The sequence below is a fragment of the Pan paniscus genome, chromosome 9 (genome assembly GCF_029289425.2).
Source record: "Pan paniscus chromosome 9, NHGRI_mPanPan1-v2.0_pri, whole genome shotgun sequence".
In the NCBI taxonomy this organism is placed as follows: domain Eukaryota; kingdom Metazoa; phylum Chordata; class Mammalia; order Primates; family Hominidae; genus Pan; species Pan paniscus.
Genome location: NC_073258.2, coordinates 18,589,468 through 18,609,308, shown reverse-complemented (window position 1 = coordinate 18,609,308; position 19,841 = coordinate 18,589,468). Strand labels below are relative to the sequence as shown.

Below are 19,841 nucleotides of genomic sequence, written 5' to 3'. Positions count from 1 at the left end.
ATACTTAGAAGGAAATTTATATCTTTAAATGCTAATATTAAATATAGTCTTAAAAATTGCCTGTAAATTCAAGACAAATTCAATCAGAATTCCAGAAAGTCTTTTCTTTTTTGGTAGGCAAACCAATTCTAAAATTTATCTGAAAATGCAAAGGACCTAGCGTAGCCAAAACAAATTTGAAATAGAAGAACAAATTCTTATTCCACGTGATTTCAAAACTTATTATAAGGCTGCAACAATGAAGACAGTTTGGTATTATAGTGAGGATAATGAATTGATTAATAGAACAGAAAAGAGAATTAAGAAATAGATCTACAAACACACACACACAAACACACACATACACACTCTATACACAGTCATTTGATTTTCAACAGTTAAGACAAGATAACTCATTGGGAAAAAGATAATCTTTTTGACAAATGTTGCTGGAACAACTGGATATTTATATGAAAGAAAACTGACTTTATCTTTTACCTCATGCCATACATACAAAATAAATTAAAATTGATCACAGACCTAAATATAAAACTAAACTCTAAAGTTTCTAGAAGAAAACATAGGAAAAAAATCTTTGTGATATTGAAAAGACAAAAATTTCATAGAGAGAATCCAGAAAATACTAGTCATTAAAAAATTGATAATCAAATCACATTAAAGTGAAAACTCTAGCTCCTCAAAAGACACCTTGTGAAAACAAAAAGGCATGCTGTAGACTAGGTAAAAATGTTTACATTACATATATTTGAGAGAGGACTTCACAACCCAGTGTAAAAATGGGCAAAATATATATGAAAGGTCAAAAAGCATATGAAAATATGCTCAATATCTTAGTCATTAAGGAAATATAAATAAAACTACGTTTAAATACCACTTCTTATCCTCTGGGTGACAAAATTAAAGTGCTGACACTAAGACATATTGTTGAGGATATGAAACAACTAGAACACTCATACATTGTTGGTAGAAGTATAAAATGGTGCAACCACTTTGGAAAACCTTTTTGCAGTTTATAAAAATAAAGTCAGGCACATAGCTACCCAATTTTACAGGAAATTCAATTTTTAAGGGGGAAAAATAGATATATATTCATAAAAAGACTTGTGAATGAATTTGTATGTTAGTTTTATTTCTAATACATCTAAACTGAAAACAACCCACATGTCCATAGACAGATGAATAGATACACATTATACACACATTATGTGGTGTGTTCATAAAATGGAAATTAATAAAAAGGACCAGACTACTAATTCATGCTACAACAGGAATGAATCTCAAGAACTTTATGCTGAGTGAATGAATCCATATCCAAAAAAGAATATATTGTATACTTTCATTTTTATGAAATTCAAGAATAGGCAAAATTGTTTTATAGTGATAGAAATCATATCAGTGGTTGCCTGAGTCCAGGAGCATGGATGATTGCCTGGAAAGGGAGCATAAGATAACTTTTTAGAAATGTTCTGTATCTTCTTTCGGAGGGGTGGAGCTACATGAGTATATAATTTGTCAAAACTTATTAAATTTATATTTTAAATGGGTGCATTTTATTATATGTAAATTATATATGAATATAGTTAATTTAAAAAACTAGTTTTATAGCTGCTTGACACACAATAGTCTTGATCTTTTTATGTATATCAAGGAATTAGTTTTAGCACTTATTATGTGCAGAGCTCTGGGTTAAGCATTATGGAAAAACACAAAGTGGTATCAGAAACATTCCCTGACCATCAAGAAACTTAATATGTAGTTATCATATTGTGGTATAAACTTGATCACATAATTAATCAGATGGTGGTAAAAATTGATAAGTACTAGCGGTGGTAGATGTAAAAGGAGTCATGAAATTTGGAGTTAAATTAGTTGATTAATACATGAGAAGAATATAAAAAATACAGTGCCTGACAGATATGTGCTCAGCAAGTGTTAATTATTTTCCTTGAGGGGACGAGAATTTATGTTTGAAGTGATGAATCAAGGCATAATTGGCATTTGATGTAGGCACAGTAGAATAGGAGGGTTTTTCGTAAGTCAAAAAGCGGGGAGACATTCAGGTCAGGAGGATGTGGTGATCAAAGAGGGCAAGTGAAAAAGCACAGGTATGTACAGTGGAGATAGGCATGCTTGGTGTACTCATTTGGACAAAAAGAAGAGTTTCAAGTAAATAGAATAATAGGAACTTAATCACCAGGGTCAAACTATAAAGGGTCCTTAAAACCAAATTGAGGACTATAACCTTGTTTTAAATTGATCTTTTGTGGATTGCCAATATATAAAGTAAAATAGATAAAAATGGATATTTTATCAGTAAAAACATTTTATAATTTAATATTATGACATTAACTATAAAGTCAATTAATCAGAACAGTGAAGCTGTTTTGAACACGTAACTTTGAAATTAGGGACTGCTGATCTCAGAGGAAAGGTTTTTTTTTTTGTTTTTTTTTTAATGAGCCTCAGTTTTCACTTAATTTCTGGTGTGTTTTCTTTTAGTTGCATCATGTTGAGAAAGTCCTAATTTATATAGACAAGTTATTGTAAGTAGCAATGCTTTAAACATTTACCTTAAGGTCTTTGTATATCTTTCAATGAAGCAAGAAGTTTATTTCAAAGTACAGTCACATGTCGCTTGACAATGAGGATACATTCAGAGAAATGCATCCTTAGGCAATTTCATTGTCATGCAAACATCATAGAGGGTACTTACACAAACCTACATGGTATGGCCTAGTACACACCTAGGCTATATAGTATAACCTATTGATCTTAGGCTACAAACCTGTGCAGCATGTTACTGTACTAAACACTCTAGGCAGTTGTAATACAATGATAAATAATTGTGGATCTAAACATAGAAAAGTTACAGTAAATATATGACATTATACTCTTATGCAAGACTACCATTGTATGTGGAGTTTGTCTTTATGCAGCTCATGACTGTATACATAATAAATATTTTAATGTGGTAGTACAAGTTAACTCTTTGGTGGTTTCCAGATGGTTAAAATTTAGAATATAGCACATTCGTGTATGTATGACACTTTTGGTTATGGTTTTCATAATGTTTAGATTTTTTTAAGTTGCAACTTGCAGAAGCCCAACTCAAATTAATAGGAATGTATTGGCTTACATTACCAAAAGCCCAGAATAAAATTCTGTTTTATCTATTTTGGGATGTAAGTATGCTAACATGAGGTAAAGATTTTTTTCTGTATCCATTCTTATTGCTGCTCCTTCTGCTTTTCTTTGTATTTTTGGCTTCATTGACTCTTATTGCAGGCAGGCTCTATCTATGTGCCAGGTGGGATGGTCATGACTGTCCACATGCATATAGCTTCCAACCTGAGCAGGAGAGAGCCTTTAGATAGTTCCAGCAAGTAATTCTGATTGGATTGAATTTCTCTTTGTGTGGCAAGGGGGAGCAGTAGAAGGCAAGCAACACAGAACTATGATTGACCACTCTCATCAAGACAACAGCAGTCAGAAATATTTTCCCAAAGAAACCAAAATAAAGAATATAGAACACACTGGACACAGAAATTATTATCTCCACAGAAATTAGAATACAGTTTTAAAAAAGTGAAGTATGTATTTTAAAAAGTAAAAACAAATAGTTGTAGAACCCAAAAAGCAGGAGCAGAAAATAGGGGATAGAGAAGATGTCACGATGAGTAATATTTTAGCAACATGGACAGCCATAGTTTCTAATGGAATGTTTTTATTCCATTAAAATTGTGGCACATCTGAAGGCCTCCTGGGCAATAAGATACAGTGAAAAACCAAGGCTTCAGCCTGCACATGTACTTCTGATAGATGAAAATAAAACTTACCTTGGAAGGAATTACCTTATGAGTTCAACAGTAATTTTAGGAAACTGTTACCTATTCATTAGTGGATGGTATTCAGAAAAGGAGAGCTTTTAATTCAAACAAAATAAAGCATTATGGAAAAAGAATTGTGGAGGAAAGGAAAACCAGCATAAGTGAGTGTGCATAGGAGAACTGGCAGTTGACCACTATTGGTTTTCATTGCAATATGCAGGATTTTTTGCACCCCTCTCCAAAGAATTAGAGTGTCTTACTTCATATCTGAAGCAAATAATTAGAAATTTTTTTATTTTTCACTTTTGGATACTACATTGTGGGGACAATCAAACCTATGTTCAAATAATGATTTAAATAGTCATGTCAGCAAAACAAGCACTGCACTGAAGTTAGGGCTCTGTCACCAACATTTTGACATTGGCAAGACAGGTGACTTCCTTATCTTGACTCTGTTTTCTCATTTCTGAAATGAGGGTATTGGTCTTTATGATCATTGAAGTCTTTTTTAGTTATAGCAGCAGGCCATAGGTTTCTGAATCATCTGCTGTATGTTTCCCTCTTTCTCTAGATTGGCATTGATAACAGTTGTGCTTTGAAGGAAATTTCAGAAGTTTCTTTTGAACAATTCCTGTTATTGTTATAGGTGTTAGGCAGCCTTGGAAAGCAGATAAAAGAGATAACTCTTACCTGCACCTATAGAACAATGTGACTTTCATTGATGTATGTTAAGTACTGGTTTTAAGGAATGCCTATGACAAAAATATCTAAGAATTTGGCAGATAAAAATTGTGTATAGAGAGAATATTGTACCGATTTTGATGATGTCTGTATGTGTATGTGCAGGTTTCAAATGTGGTATGGAGCTTTTTCTTCCTTATGAGCATTCCAAAATCTTGCATCTAACGGTTCTAATTACATTTCCAATAGCTTACACTGCCACACTCACACACACACACACACACACACACACTATATTATCTAGTAAAGTGGTGTTGGAATTAACATTTTTCCTGGAAGGAATATATCTGATTTAATGACCAAATCGTTTTAAGGCAGCACAACAGAATTTCACAGGAACTAAATCTATTTTTTCACACCGATCATGCATGTTTTACTCAAGCATTGAGTCATTAGCATGTTTATAATGGTTCTAATTTAGCACAACATTTTCTGAATTTTATCCTTGAGTCATTTACAAATTGTTCATATTGAGTAAACAAAGGAAACAGATTGCATTTTATACTTAGTAATTTATCTGAAAGAAGAGGGGAGGGTTAATTGTTTTAAAGTTTTGGTCTGTTTGGGGAAGTGAGCCTGCTTTTTCATTGCTAGGCATAAATGCCATTTCTCATCTTTTTGGTAATGGGGGAGGGGTGTTATGGAGGAGTAAAATGAAAAATTAGGACCAGGACAAGATTGGCCACTCCCAGAGGGGAGTGTGGAGCAAAAGGGGAGCTGGCACGAGATTATCCAAAACAGTTGGTGCATTCCTTAATGATCAAGTGCTTGAGAAGTCCAGCTCCTCCTGGCAGAGCATCTGTGTTGATGTTTATATCATTGCCCTGCTGTATGGGAAAGGCATGCTTTCTCTTGCTGCTTGGCTAAAAATAGGACGGAATATAGTATTGTATGAGATATTTTAAGATAGCAAAAACATTTAAGAGGTTAAAGGTTTGACTTTTGGATCAAAAAAGATCAGTAATATAACTCATGGTGTTACTTGCAGACTGGATTTTATCTAGAGTTTGTTAGTGATTCGTACTCTTGGTTAGGGAAGTTATTCTAGGTTTATTTGGTGTAGTCTGAAAAACCCACTCCGCTGTCTTTCTGTCAGCTTCCCAGCGTGAAGAGCAGGCCTGAAAACAGCCTCTATTTATACTCCCTTGTTCTTATTTGGAAAATCAGTTGTTTCATTGGAGAGAGAGGGAGAGGGGGAGAGAGAGAGAAGAGCATGAGCAGTCGTCAGGGAGTGTGCTTTGTACGTTATAGTGACTTCAAAATAAAACTGGCACATTTTAGTGTCTAATTATTTTTAGTGAGCTTGGAGGGTTTTAATTAAAATTTAAGAGTGCTCTTCAAGCTCTCCAAGTTCCAATTTTATCCCACTGTATTGTGGAGCACTTGCCACTGTGGAAAAATGTACAGTAACTGGCATGTGCAACTCTGTGTTTCCTAATGAAAAATGTGGGATGGATAATCAGTGGGGATATAAATATATTTTGCTGGATTTAATTGTAAACCAAGGTCATGGATACTTTTGATAAGTTATCATTGTTCTTGGGTAAATAGAAAAATTTATTACATTTGAAATTTATGATTCCTATGGTAAAAATAAAAGGAATTGCTTTACTATTTTCTCAAAGTGTTAATAAGCAACAGAAAATCTGCACATAGAGCCAGCAGTAATTGTTCGCCTCACTAAAATATTTTGAAGATATTTTTTATGTTGTTTCTAGTGTTTTAGCATTTCTAAGTTTAAATATCACGGGGTAAAGGGAAAATAAGTGTTTGCTTATAGGTAGATTGTTGTAAAGTGCAATAAAGATTTCTCACATTATCTCTTCCTCTTCCCCATGCTGTAAGTTTAATGACAATTTATTTATTTATTTTTGATCTATCTGAAATACCTTTATTTTGTACAGTGTGGGAGTTAATACTGCTGCAGATTTGTCTGACTAGAAGTAATTTAAAATTGTTCCCAAAATATCATCATACAGATTAGGAAATCAATATCTCACATACTCTTTCTTTTCATTTTTCTTACATCATAAAATTAATTACTAAGTTAATTAGCAAAAACATTACTCAGCTGTGATAAAGCATTCTTGACTTACCTGGCCTGAAACCTAAGTACTTAGGAAGCAGAAACATTGCTTTGTAATTTATTATGCATGATATTTTAAAAACAAAATAGTTCTGAATTCTATCTTCCTTTTCTCTCAAATTTCTTGAAAGAGAAAAGCTTTAATTTGAAAAGGGAAAGAAAAAACCAGAAACAATGCAACTGATAATTTATAATACATCAAAACGTTTACATCCTTGCTTAAATTATAGGTGAGAACTGAAGTCCAGCTCGCGATTTTTGATAGTACTCTTTTAATCATTATTATTTATAAAAATTAGAGAAGATAAAGTCCTGCATTTCATTGAATAAATATTGGTTAATGGAAACAGATTCTTTCAAAGTAAGAGGAATTAATTTTGGCATTTTCTATTTCAATACGACTTTAGCATAATGCTACTTTAGCATTATGACTTACATTCATTTTTTAAAAATATGTACATATTATGGTGACATTTTTCATGCTCTAATGTTGTGATTCTTTATTCCCATTTCCAAAAAGCATATATTTTCTCTCCTGTTTTTCAGATGATGACAACTTAAAGACATTAAACTTGGAAAAGTCAAAGTCAGATAATAAATTTACTGCATATTGTTTAATTGTTTTGAGGATGGTGGCAGCATTGTAACTAATTAGTTAATTGTTTTCAAATTAATTTGTAAAATATATTTATGTTTATAAAATAATCCAAGAGTGTCTTGGGGCTGTTAAGTCCTTTTTTTCCATTTGGAATCTTACATGATTACTGTGTTAAAGCCACTCAGTGTGATCTTATTCTTTCCATGTACATAATGCAAACAGGCCTTCTTTACTTATTTTTACCACTTTGATTTTTGCATTTATGCTTGATCAGAATAGGTCAAAGTCTGATCTGATCAATTGCCTCTGTAATACTAATGTCCCATTAATGTAGTTGAGGAATGTGGCACAAAGGGAATGGATCCTTACTTTTAATTTGTACCCATACCTGGATATTGTTTTGAGATAGAAATTTGAAAACATAAATTTTATTTGTAACTTTGTATCAATTACATATTTTCTCATTTCAAATCAGGAATCTTTTGGTGATAGCAGTAGTGTCTTCTGCTTATAGAGTGCTTAGTAACAATTCACTTCTGAGAAAAAATCTCATCCTACTTACTTTATATTATTACATGGAGAATGCTTAGCACCAATTGTGGTATGCCTCTAGAGGTTTGGCAGTCAGATAATGGGGTAGAAAGCAGTCATTTGTCAAGAGACTTTCTTACAGGTTCGAGTCTTCCTGGAATCTCCTAGTCCTGAGATTAAACATTGATAAACTTGTATGTACTAACTTTCATTGTCCTATAGATAAAGGCAATCAGTGGTTGCTATTAAATATTTTCATGGCTGAAAATGTAGATATGCAAAGGCTGCTTTGTTTTTTCCCTCAATTTCTTCTACTGAAATGGGACCTCATATAGCTAGATTAACTGAGCATTGCAGTAAGGATTAATTTTCTAATAGGAATGCAAAACGCTTTGAAGTTATTAGCCATTTTATTAATGAGTAGCTTTTGTATAAAGCTGTGTCCACATGGTTTGATTTATATTTGAAGTGTGTATTCCTGTTGTTCATATAGCTCTCTTTTTCTCCCATGAAGTTTTAGCATTCTTTTCTTGGAGCTCTAAAAGATTTCAGGTCTATTTATAGAAATGAGAGACATATTTTAGCCTGTTTTACATCCTAACATGCATTTAATCCTAGTATATGGACTTGCTCTGAATTTGTTATTATTACAAATAAATTGGGCTTTTATCTTTGACTACTATACTATATGCTCCCAACTCAAACTTTAGCTAAAAAACTTATGCTTTTGTAATTGTATCAGTAATTATTAGCTTAGTGCACTGATATAACATATGAAAGGCTAAAAAACCAGAATTGGGTAGGATATTAAAATAAAAACTTTTTGTTGACTATTCTTATCCATACTCTAATGTTATATCAATCTCTTTCAGAAATTCAAACCTGATTTGAGAAAAAGCAATCTGTGACAGGCATGGATTTGAAGAATTGCTTCCTAACTCTTAACTTAGTATTATCATTTTTATGACTTTAGCATAAAAACAAAATAAGTATAGAACAAAATATATATCTCATTTCTGAATTTGAATAAAAAATAGTAAGAGGCTATTTAAGCAATTAAATGCAACCCGAACATATGCATCTGCATGTAGGCTCCATTGGAACATCACTCAAAATCCAGTTTTGAAGCACAGTAGTAGATCATTTGTTGAAGACTGAGAAAATAATAGGAAATAATGGAATAAAGAAAGATGGAAGGTAGGAAGGAAGGAAAACGGGAGGGAAGAAGTAAGGGAATGGGCAAGGAGCTTTCATTTAATAAAATCAAGCTGACTTCTATTTAGAAAGAACTTCAGCTCTGTGATAGCCAGTTCGGATGGTTGTTCTTCATCAGCCGTTTTTACAACACGCTGATCTGGATTCTATCCCTTCCTTGATTGATTGATAGTGTCACAGACAAATGTTAATTGTTTTTTCACCAATACTTTCTAACCATGCAGTGGTCTTCTCATCTCTTAGCCAGGGCTCACGGTCTTTTTCTGAAGCTTATCTAGCTTCTAAAGCCCTTTAGATCCATCTTGACCTTACTGTCATTCTGAAAAATTCAAGGAGGATTTAGAAGCTGGAGAAAATAAAAAATGAAAGGGAAAATACTAAAGAGATAGGTGCTGATACGAGAGAGAAAAGGCATTTAGAATTGGAGTAACTGTTTTAAATATAATTTTAAAAGGAAGTTATCAGAATTTTGACACTTGGAATGTTAAAGTTTTATGGGAGTATGCTTTGCACTAAGGATTTAGTATTTAAATCTGCATTCCCTTTTGGAAACCTGACCTATTTGTTAAGATTTGAGGCTTAAAAGATACAAATAAATAGTTGTAAGCAGTAGCGCCAGTTGCAAATCCATTTGCATAGAGAGCAGAAATAACTCATTGAGAAAAATTTGGTAATTATCAGGACATTCTAAAGTTTGGATTTCTGTAGTCTTTATGAATCTTGATAAAAACAAGTGTAATTACTCCCTGTATTTTAGTATGCTATTTAGAAATACAGTGGGGCAAATAATAAATGGCATTTATATAGGTATTTATTTAATAAAAATATGTATCAGTTTTTACATAAGAGAAAAGGTTTAGCAGTTTTATTACTAGGGGTCAGAGAACATCTTAATTTCATTTTCTTCTTGTTTTGCTCTAATTGGATATTTTATAAAAGTTAGATTTCTTTTTTAAGAACTAAGTGGTTACAGATTGACTGGGCTCTTCTCTCCTGATTATCTGTTATTTTTTCTTGCACAGCACATACATTTTGCTTGGACTTAAAAAATATTGCCTGGATTAAAAGGAGTATCTAATGTTAAACTAATAGGAAAGAGCCCTCTTTTCTGTACTATCAGTCTAAGAAATGACAAATGCTGATTGAATATTAATAGAATTATAATACTAAAACAGATTGTTGAGCATTATCTTTTCTCTCTTAGATGATAGTTTAAATAATTATCTGGTAAAAATAAACTTTGTGGTGGTATTTTATAATACACATTATAGAATAATGTAATTTTCTATATCCTGGGGTTCAAGCTGCAGCAACAAAAACAGCTTTATGCATTCTTAAATGAGAATTTCCCCATAAACTTTCTAAATTTGTAATAAATATATATTTTTAATACTTACTTTTGTATTTTAATAGATTCCTCCTGCATGGAAAAACTACTTTCAAAAGATTGGAAGGAAAAAATGGAAAGACTAAATACCAGTGAACTTCTTGGAGAAATTAAAGGTACAACATAAAATATATCGAACATGTCAGTGCAGTGATGTTATTTTGTATAACAATGTATTTGCTGATCTTCTGTACTGTAACAGTAAATCTTACATCTAACATTTGATTGTACATGAGAGGGTGAATATTATAGGTTTCTGAGCTTTTATTCCTTGCAATGTTTACAAACTGAAAAATTTCCCCACTTTTTGTATTAGTCTATAAACATATAACTTATAGGATATGCTGCCTCATTAATTTACTTCACAAAAAAGTATAAAAACCTTATGTTAAAAGATGAGCAAATTAAGCTAAAGATAGTCTTAGTTTTCCCTCTTAAAATTATAATAATAGCTTAATTTATGAATCCAAATTATTTTGAATTTCTTCTAATCAAAATGGGTTGCCTGTAGCAGCTTTAAAAATGTTTCTAGAATGTGCTGTACATAATGGTTTATTGGGGGATTCTGAAGCCTGTTTACCTTGGTTCAAAACCTGGCTCTGTCACTGGACAGAGTAACTTTGGACAAGCCACTGAAGTTTTCTTTTTTTCTTTTTCTTTCTTTTCTTTTTGTTTTTTGAGATGCAGTCTCACTCTGTTGCCAGGCTGGAGTGCAGTGGCGTGATCTCAGCTCACTGCAACCTCTGCCTCCCAGGTTCAAGTGATTCTCCTGCTTCAGCCCCCTGAGTAGCTGGGACTATAGGCGTGCACCACCACGCCCAGTTAATTTTTGTATTTTTAGTAGAGAGGGGTTTCACCAGGCTGACCAGGATGTTCTTGATCTCTTGACCTCGTGATCTGCCTGTCTTGGCCTCCCAAATTGCTAGGATTACAGGTGTGAGTCACGGCACCGGGCCTGTTTTGTGTTTTATAATCCTCATCTCTAAAATGAGGATAATACAAGTATTTCCTTCATAGGCTCATTAAGAAGTTAATACATGTATAGTTCTTAGAACAGTACCTGGCACTTAAGAAAGTACTCATGAGTTTAAGTTTGGTGGTTATTATTAATATACACAGACGATCCTATGTTGATAAAGCTCAAATTTCATCAGGTTTAGCATTTTGTGGTCTCTGACTCAGATGAGAATAAACATCTTTACTTTTGAATATATGTGATTGATATTATTATTTTTAGACATGTTAAGAAGTGGACTATCCCAATCCATTCAGATAGTAAGTTACCTTATCAGTTGAGAGTTATACTTTTTGCCTACTAACCAAACTCTTGCTGATTCATTTATGGAGAAGAAGTGCTGTATTATTATTATTTTTGCATTATGAATGAAATTCATGATCACGCATTAACTCTGTCAATCCTTACGGACAGTCATCACTGTGATTTGCACTAACAATTTGGGTACTTAGTTACATTAGTTTTCTGAATTTATCCAACAACTTTAGGTGAATCTTCCTATTGGTCATGGATAATATCTGAGTTAAGATGAAAATTTGATAATAATTATCTAATGTGAATGTTATTTTGAATTTACTACAGAAAATTTCCTAGTTTTCAGGCATGTCATGTTCAATTCAAGTGAAGAGAAAAGGAAGTCATCTTTTTTTCCAGCAAATAATTAATAAATCATTGCATTAACTAATTATGTATCGAAACCAGTGGAAATTGGATATTATTTTGAGTTCCCCTACTTCTGTTTTGTACTCATAAAGGCCATTTGCTGTCTTGGAAAAAAAAAGAAACTCAACTTATTGATGGATACAAAGAAAGTCATTAGTGACATATTCTCTATCCAGCTGCAATAACATGGTGTTTGCTACTTTGCACGTCATTCTGTGTTTTCTTCCCTTTCCAAAGTCATTCCTTTTTATAACAGTGAGAACAGAAATGGTTTGTACAAAGGCAAGCTTTTTCCAGCATGAATGATGAGGGTCCTGCTTTCTCTTAGTTATGTGAAAACTAACATTTTATTATGTTATAATTCAACATGGAGTTTTTGTACTTCAGGGTATATTTTCTCCCCCACTTTCCATCTTTCTTTATATTTAATTCTAATTTTGAATTCAAAATTTAAAAAATGTGCTAGTCTTGGATACTTGGAATGTATAAATCACAAAAGTGAATCACATGAAAAATTAGCCTTTTCAAATTCTTTAACCTTTTTTTCTGGATTCTTTGTGATATGTGAACTTTCATTTGTGTGTTATTCTGAGTTTCTTATGGGCATAAAATATAAGATTCTTACTAAATTTATCTTTATTTATTCTCCATTATCATCTCTTCATACATCCTAATATCTTTTACAGAAAATGTACCAAGAATATATTAATTTAAAAATGAAAAAATCAGTTAAAATAGTATTGAAATAGTTTGAGTAAACTGCTACCAAAACTCAACATACATTTTTATTCTGGTGGAAACCAGGCCAGTTATTATCCACCTAAATTACTTCTCATTTTCCTGAAATTTTAAGGTGACCTAAATTATATCTTTGAGGAATACATACAATCATGGGTTATCAGTATTTAATATTATATCTCAAGCATTGTGTATTTTTGATAGCTCTTATATTTTTCTGATTATAAAATTCATATGTATTTATTTGTAAGAAACATACAAAAAAACAAAAAGGTAGTGAAATTATCTTTTAATTCTACTTGTATCTTATTGTATATTCTTTCCATTTTAAATTATGCATACTTATGTTAATTTTTCCCCACAAAATTAGAATCATCCCATTATAATTTTTTTGTAATCTATTTTCCCCACTTAATGATATATTATGAATTTTCCTGAGATTGAGTTGTCTTCTAAAATATTATTTTTGTTGGCAGAAAGTATTGCATAAAATGAGGTTTTCATAATGTAACTGGGCCTTTTCTTCAACATTTAAGTTGTTTTTATTGTTTGTTGGTTTAAAGAGCACCTATTTTGAAAACAGAAAACATTTTTATTAAGACTTACCAACTTATTAGTGGTTATTTAGGTTATATTCTTGAAAGTGAAATTCCTGGGCCAAAGAGTTTGTTCTTTTTAAAAAGACTTTTGATTCATATTGCCAGTTACCCTTCAGGAAGAGTGTAGTATTTTGTGCTCTCACCAGTAATATCTGCAGGTTTTTATTCTCTTGCCCTGAATAACAAGTATTATTAATTTAAAAATTTCTTGCCATTTTTATAGGGGAAAAACATATCATTGTTGATTTAATGAGTTTTTTTGACTATTAGTGAGAATGAGGTGTTATATCTACATTTATTTGCAATTAAATATCTCTTCCTTTGTGAACTGCATATGTATGTTGGTTGCCCATTTTTTCTTTAAAAGACTTGTCCAGTTCTCAGTGTTTTCTAAGAACTCTTAATATATGTTTGAATAGTATTAAACTTTATTTGTGATATATGTTGCATTTTGTCATTTGCTTTATTTTCTGGTTTTGCTGTCAATCTTTCCACCCCTTCTTTAATGCTTTTTTTCTATAGGGGGTTTGTTTAGAAAGGCTTCTTCATCCTGAAATTGAACAATATTCTGCTATATTTTCATCCAATTAGTTGGCTATATTTTTAAACACTTACCTATATAATACATCTTAAATATGTTTTGATGAATAATTTCAACTAGAAATATAACTTAATTTTATTCTCAAGCAGTTAACCAAATATCTATACTGTTTATTAAATAATCCATCTTACCTCCTCTGACTTGAAATGGCATCTTTTATTACACTCTGATTACATATTTGGAACCATTTATCAGATTTTGGTTCTATTCCATTGATTTTTCCATCTAAACTTTTATTAGTACTATGCTATATTAATCACTGTAACTTTAGTATCCTTCAAAAGTAAGTATTGCAAGACTACACTCATAATTTTTCTTTAAGGTGCTTCCATACTTCTTTAAAGTTTATCTTTAATTTATTTTATCAAGTTGTTAATTAAAATTCCAAAGTGATTTTTTAAAAGATTATATTACATTTATATGAAAGGGTAGGATGAACTGACATCTTTATACTATTGAATTGCTCCATTCAAAGTCATTTATTCAGTTATTTTATGTCTCTCAATAATATTTTGTCTTTAAAATACAGATTCTGCACAATTGCACATTTCCTTTGATGTTTTCTTAGTATTTAATATTTTTGCTTACTCTTGTGAATGAGATATTTTTCATTCTATTTTCCTTTTGTTATATTTAGGGATGCTATTGAATTTTGCTGGTTAATTTTGTAACTTGCCTCTATTGAACTTTTAGGTGTAGTCATATTTCAATAGATATGTTTTCTCTTCCTTTTTGGTAGTTATATGTCTCTTTGCTACCCACTCCCACCCACCCTTCATACGTTCATTGCCTTGAATGCCAAGAATAATATTAAGTAATAGAGAATTAATAGCAGATATTTCAGTGTAATTTTTAATTTATGGAATTGTTTTTAATATTTCATATTAAGTATTCTATTGACTTGATTAAAATATCCTTTTTCATTTAAAGATATTGTTCTAGTCTACTAGGAGTTTGGTCTATTAAAATAACTTGCATTTTATTTCATGGAATATCTTATTAGGTTTTGTTTTTCAAATTTGTCATTGAAATAAACCCTGATTAGTCCTGGTATAGTCTTGTTTAAATGTACTGCATCATTTTATTTGCTCATATTATAGTTGTTATAGTTATTTTTACAACTGTAATTATAAATTGATTAGAGTTTTCCATGTTTATATTACTTTTGTTAATTTTTTAGTAGCAGTGTTCATAGTTGAATTGAAAAACTTTTCCTCTTTTTCTTGGTTATGTAAAATGTTGAATAAATAACATGAACTACTTATTCCTTGAAATTCTGAAAAATATTCTCATAAAACATCTAGGCCTAGAATTTTCTTTGGAGATTTCTTTTTAACATTTTCTACTTTTCTTTTAAGTCAGTTTTGCCATAAAATAGTTTTCCTAAATAATTTTTAAAGAGAAGAAAACTCTTAGAGAATTGTATATCTCATGAGATTTTCAAATCTCATTGACTTCATATACATATTTTATTTTTAGTTCTTCCATTTATTTGCTGTTATAGATCCCATATTTAATTTTGCATATTTGTTTTCTCTTTTTTGTTCTTCAATTTTACTTGCTAGTGGTTTTTCTATTTATTGCTCCACCTCCCCCAATAATCCAGTTTTTGGATTTGTCAATTCTGATGCTTTTCAATATGCCTATTAATTCATTTTGCTTTACCCTTATTATCTCTCCTTTCCTGTTATTCTTATGCTTTTTCTTTTGTTTGTTTTTTGGTATCTTTTAACTTGAATACTTCACTTAACAAATTTTTATTTAATGATAATGGTACTTTTGGCTATGAATATATTTCTAGAAATAACTTTATTCATCCCATAAGTTTGTGCTTTTAGAACTCTGTCATTATTTTCTAAATATTCAACATTTATATTATTTTCTAGCTGATCTGTGTTTATATATCATTCTTAACTGCACATATCTCTTAGAGTCCTAGAGTGTAATGAAGCTGGGAAAGGGAGAGAACTCAGCCTTTATCACTGCCATTGGAAAATTCTATGTGATGGGTAGGTGCTAGAAGGAGAGTCAAGTGTGGGCAGTAGAATGGATAAGGGCAATGATTCTTCAACTCAGGGAGCTTAATATTTTTACATATTTAAGAAATAATAGATTATTATTTTCCCTTTTAGATTTTACTTAAAAAACCAGTGGTTTCTCGTAAAGTTTTATATCTGATTAACGTAAAGCAATGTTTCTAAAACTCCTTGATAGGAGTTGGAAGACTGCTAAAATCTGAGAAACACTGAATCATAGAAATTTGTATGAGTATGTACCTGAGTCATGCCTAATATTCTTTTTTTTATTGTCTATATGTAAGGTGGACAGCATGAAGTTTTGATATACATACATACAGTGAAATGATTACTAGTCAAGCAAATTAACATATGTATCACTTCACATAGTTACCTTCTTCTGTGTGTGTGGTAAAAGCACCTAAAATATACTCTCCTAGCGAATTTACAGCATGCAGCACAATATTATCAACTTTAGTTTTTATGTTGTAGAGTAGAGCTATAGACTTATTCATCCTACATCCTACATACCTGCAACTTTGTACCCTTTGACCTACATCTCCCTATTCCTCTCTCTCTCCTACCCCTGTTAACCACCATTCATAATATTCTTAAATAGAAAATCTCTCCTTAACTCCCTACCATTTTTTCATATGTAGCCTCCTTTCTAGCAGTACTGAGGATAGAATGCTATACTTGGCATAAATTTAATAGTAGTCATCTCAAATCAGGATTCAAACCAAGTTAATATTATTACAATTATTACAAAATAACTTTATTATTAAAACTTTAAATGAAATACAGAATAAAATGTTTACACTTTTACTTTGGCCTGGGTGCATCTGAAGTGTTGTGTCCCAGTCGGGGTCTCATTTTTTTTTTTTTTTCTTTTGAGATGGGGTCTTGTTCTGTCGCCTAGGCAGGAGTGCATTGGTGCAGTCTCAGCTCACTGCAACCTCTGCCTCCTGGGTTCAAGCGATTCTCCTGCCTTAGCCTCCTGAGTAGCTGGGATTACAGGCATGTGCCACCACGCCTGGCTAGTTTTTGTATTTTTAGTAGAGACAGGGTTTCACCATGTTGGTGAGACTGGACTTGAACTCATGACCTCAGCTGATCCGCCTGCCTCGCCCTCCCAAAGTGCTGGAATTACAGGCATGAGCCACTGCACCTGGCCTGGGTCTCATATTTTTAAGAGATCTATTGTTACATTAGTATTTATCAGAATGACTAGAATACTAAAGAGTTCTGAACATTTAGTGTGAATAGTAATTAAAGACCTAGGGAAGTTTGGCCTAATACATATTATTTGACTTGAAGTTTTATTGGATAGAAGAGGATAATATGTGTTTTCTGCTGTTTTAGGGGGTTAAGGTAATAGGGAACTTGTTCTTAATAAAAATGGAAATTAAGAACTTATAGCTGTGACATTGATAAGATTGGACTGCATTAGTAGAGAGTGCCTCAAGTATAAGTAGATGTTCAATAAATATTTGTTGAATGAGTTGGGCCTGGTGAGGCGCACCTTTAGTCCCAGTTACTCAGAAGGTCAAGGCAGGAAGATCGCTTGACCCCAGGAGGTTGAGACTGTGATTGCACCACTGCATTCCAGTCTGGGTAACAGAGTGAGACCCTGTCTTGAAAAAAAAAAACATTAAAAATTCAGAAATAATAAATATTTGTTGAATGAATGAATCAATGAATTAAAGGATGAATTAATAAAATAAATGAAAATTGGGTTCTGGAAAATTTTAAGCAGAGATGTTGTACAGGGTATCCCCATGCTGGTGGAATGTTATCTTCATGATCTCCTAAGGTTCCTTTCAAATTAATACTACAGTTATTATACTTTCTTAATTAGAAGACTGACTTTCAAAATATGTTCTGTTTCCTGTCAATAAATAATTTGGTAAGTAACTTTTGTAAGACATCTTATTGTTTACAAAGTAAACATCTAACATTATTTTATTTGAGACATATAACAATCCAGTGTGGAAAATATTATTATACTGATTTTACATATGAGTAAAATGAGACTGAGGGAATTAGGTATCTTGTTCAGGGTCGCTCAGAAAGTTGTGAAGGTAGGGTTTGAATCTTGGTCTCTGAATACTCTGCTTAATACAATACAAAGTAGTTATTCTTTAAAGACTTTGAATTCTGCAGTGGGAGCAAGAAAAAGATAGATTATGGGCTGTTCCTCCCTCCCGCAACCCACAAACAACTAAAATAACTCCACTTTTGCCCTTTTCTATGTAAATTAGGCAGTATGGCAAACCAGGAGTGATATAGATAATACAGTTCTCCATGTAGTAGTATTTATCTTGATCTTTACCTGAATGAGAGACAGGGGTGAAGAAATATGGTGGAAGGATATAGGGTAAGGCAGAACTACTGGTAGGGCCCATAACCCATCTGTATCTATGTTTGAGTTGTACTAAAGGAATGAAGATGCCATATTATGAGATATTTCTAAACGCAATGGTGACATACTACATGATGTCTAGAGCATGAGGATTCATTCTCTGTCTCCCTGAGTGGGTCTAACCTTCATGACTGAGATCATCTTAGTCAGCCTGCCTGTTTTGCACACATGCTCCTCTGTGCTGTGTCTGGCATCTCCTCCTTAGTGTGAAGGTGCCTCCCTGGGCAATGTGCCAGGGACACAGTAATGTTGGTTGTTTGAGTTAGCACAGACTGTGCTTGCGTTTGACAAACACACAGAAGATAAGAGAGAGAGAAAAAAAAAACAAAAACAGAAACAAAAAAAACACAATTATGTAATAGCAACCAAATAAGGAAAATAGTGTTTTCTTTCCTTGGTCATTTATGATTAATTATTTCAATATTTACATTTAGGGATCAAGGTAGATGTTCTTGTAGGTATACTCTTCTTTAGCTTAGAAAAATAACAGTCTCTTCTGACAGAAAAAAAAATTGACTAAACAGATACTTTTTGATGGAAAATTCTACAAATGATTCCCAATGTTTTTCAAAGGCATTGTTGAAAACTGTTACTTATTACAGTTACTCAACTAATATGTCTGAAAAGTTTGGTTATAGAACCTAAATACTATCATTATAGTTCACTGTTAAAGACTGGAAGCATTACTCCCTGTTACTTTATTAGGGTTGTTACTAAAAGAAGTAAAATTAGGAACTGCATACATCAAATAGTACAAGCATATTATGGTTGGGCTTGGTGCAAATACTGAATTAAAATGCAAATTTATTACAACACTGCTACTAAGTGCCACTGAGGGCCTGGTTTCATTTTTAGTTTTGATTGCAAGCATAAATCTTTGGAGGAGTGCACAGAAACACAAAAGTCATGGTTTTTTTCACTGCATGATAGATCTTTGAAGATCAAATAGTGTAGGTTATTCTTGAAGTAACTTAAGCAGTGCTGTTATCACCAAAGGGTCAGGATGGATCTAACAGCATTCCCATAGAATTAGTGTTCTGCAACACAGGTTACTATCTTAAAATCCAGTTCTCTCTCCTAGTTTGTTCATTTCTATCATAAGGCCCTAAAGTATATGTAAGTACTTTGATTGCTTATTCCATGCATTGCCTTTTCTACAGAATACTCTGTTTTTTTTTTTTTTGAATAGCAATTCATAGTTACTACTTTTTTCTGTTTTAGGCAATCACAGAAGGACTAGAGTGGTTTTACAAGAGCTATGGCTGCAAACTTTGCATATTTGCTTATGAATGAATTTTTATTGAATTTCTACTTACAAATTTACAGCAATTGTTATATCTGGTGGAACTTAAAAAAACTAGAAATGCTTAGAGAATAATCATCTGCCACTTTTCAACTCTGAT

The 19,841-nt window shown here is 32.1% G+C and overlaps 1 protein-coding gene across 28 annotated transcripts in view; it reads left to right on the top strand.

Moving 5' to 3' along the window:
* SOX6 (SRY-box transcription factor 6) overlaps window positions 1-19,841 on the top strand; it is a 769,230-nt gene that overhangs the window by 492,305 nt on the left and 257,084 nt on the right. For all 28 annotated transcript variants that reach the window (XM_057299104.2, XM_057299106.2, XM_055094176.2 and 25 more), the window contains one exon: window positions 10,412-10,501. In XM_057299104.2, coding sequence (XP_057155087.1) covers window positions 10,412-10,501 — 90 coding nt within the window. The remainder of the gene's footprint in view (window positions 1-10,411; window positions 10,502-19,841) is intronic.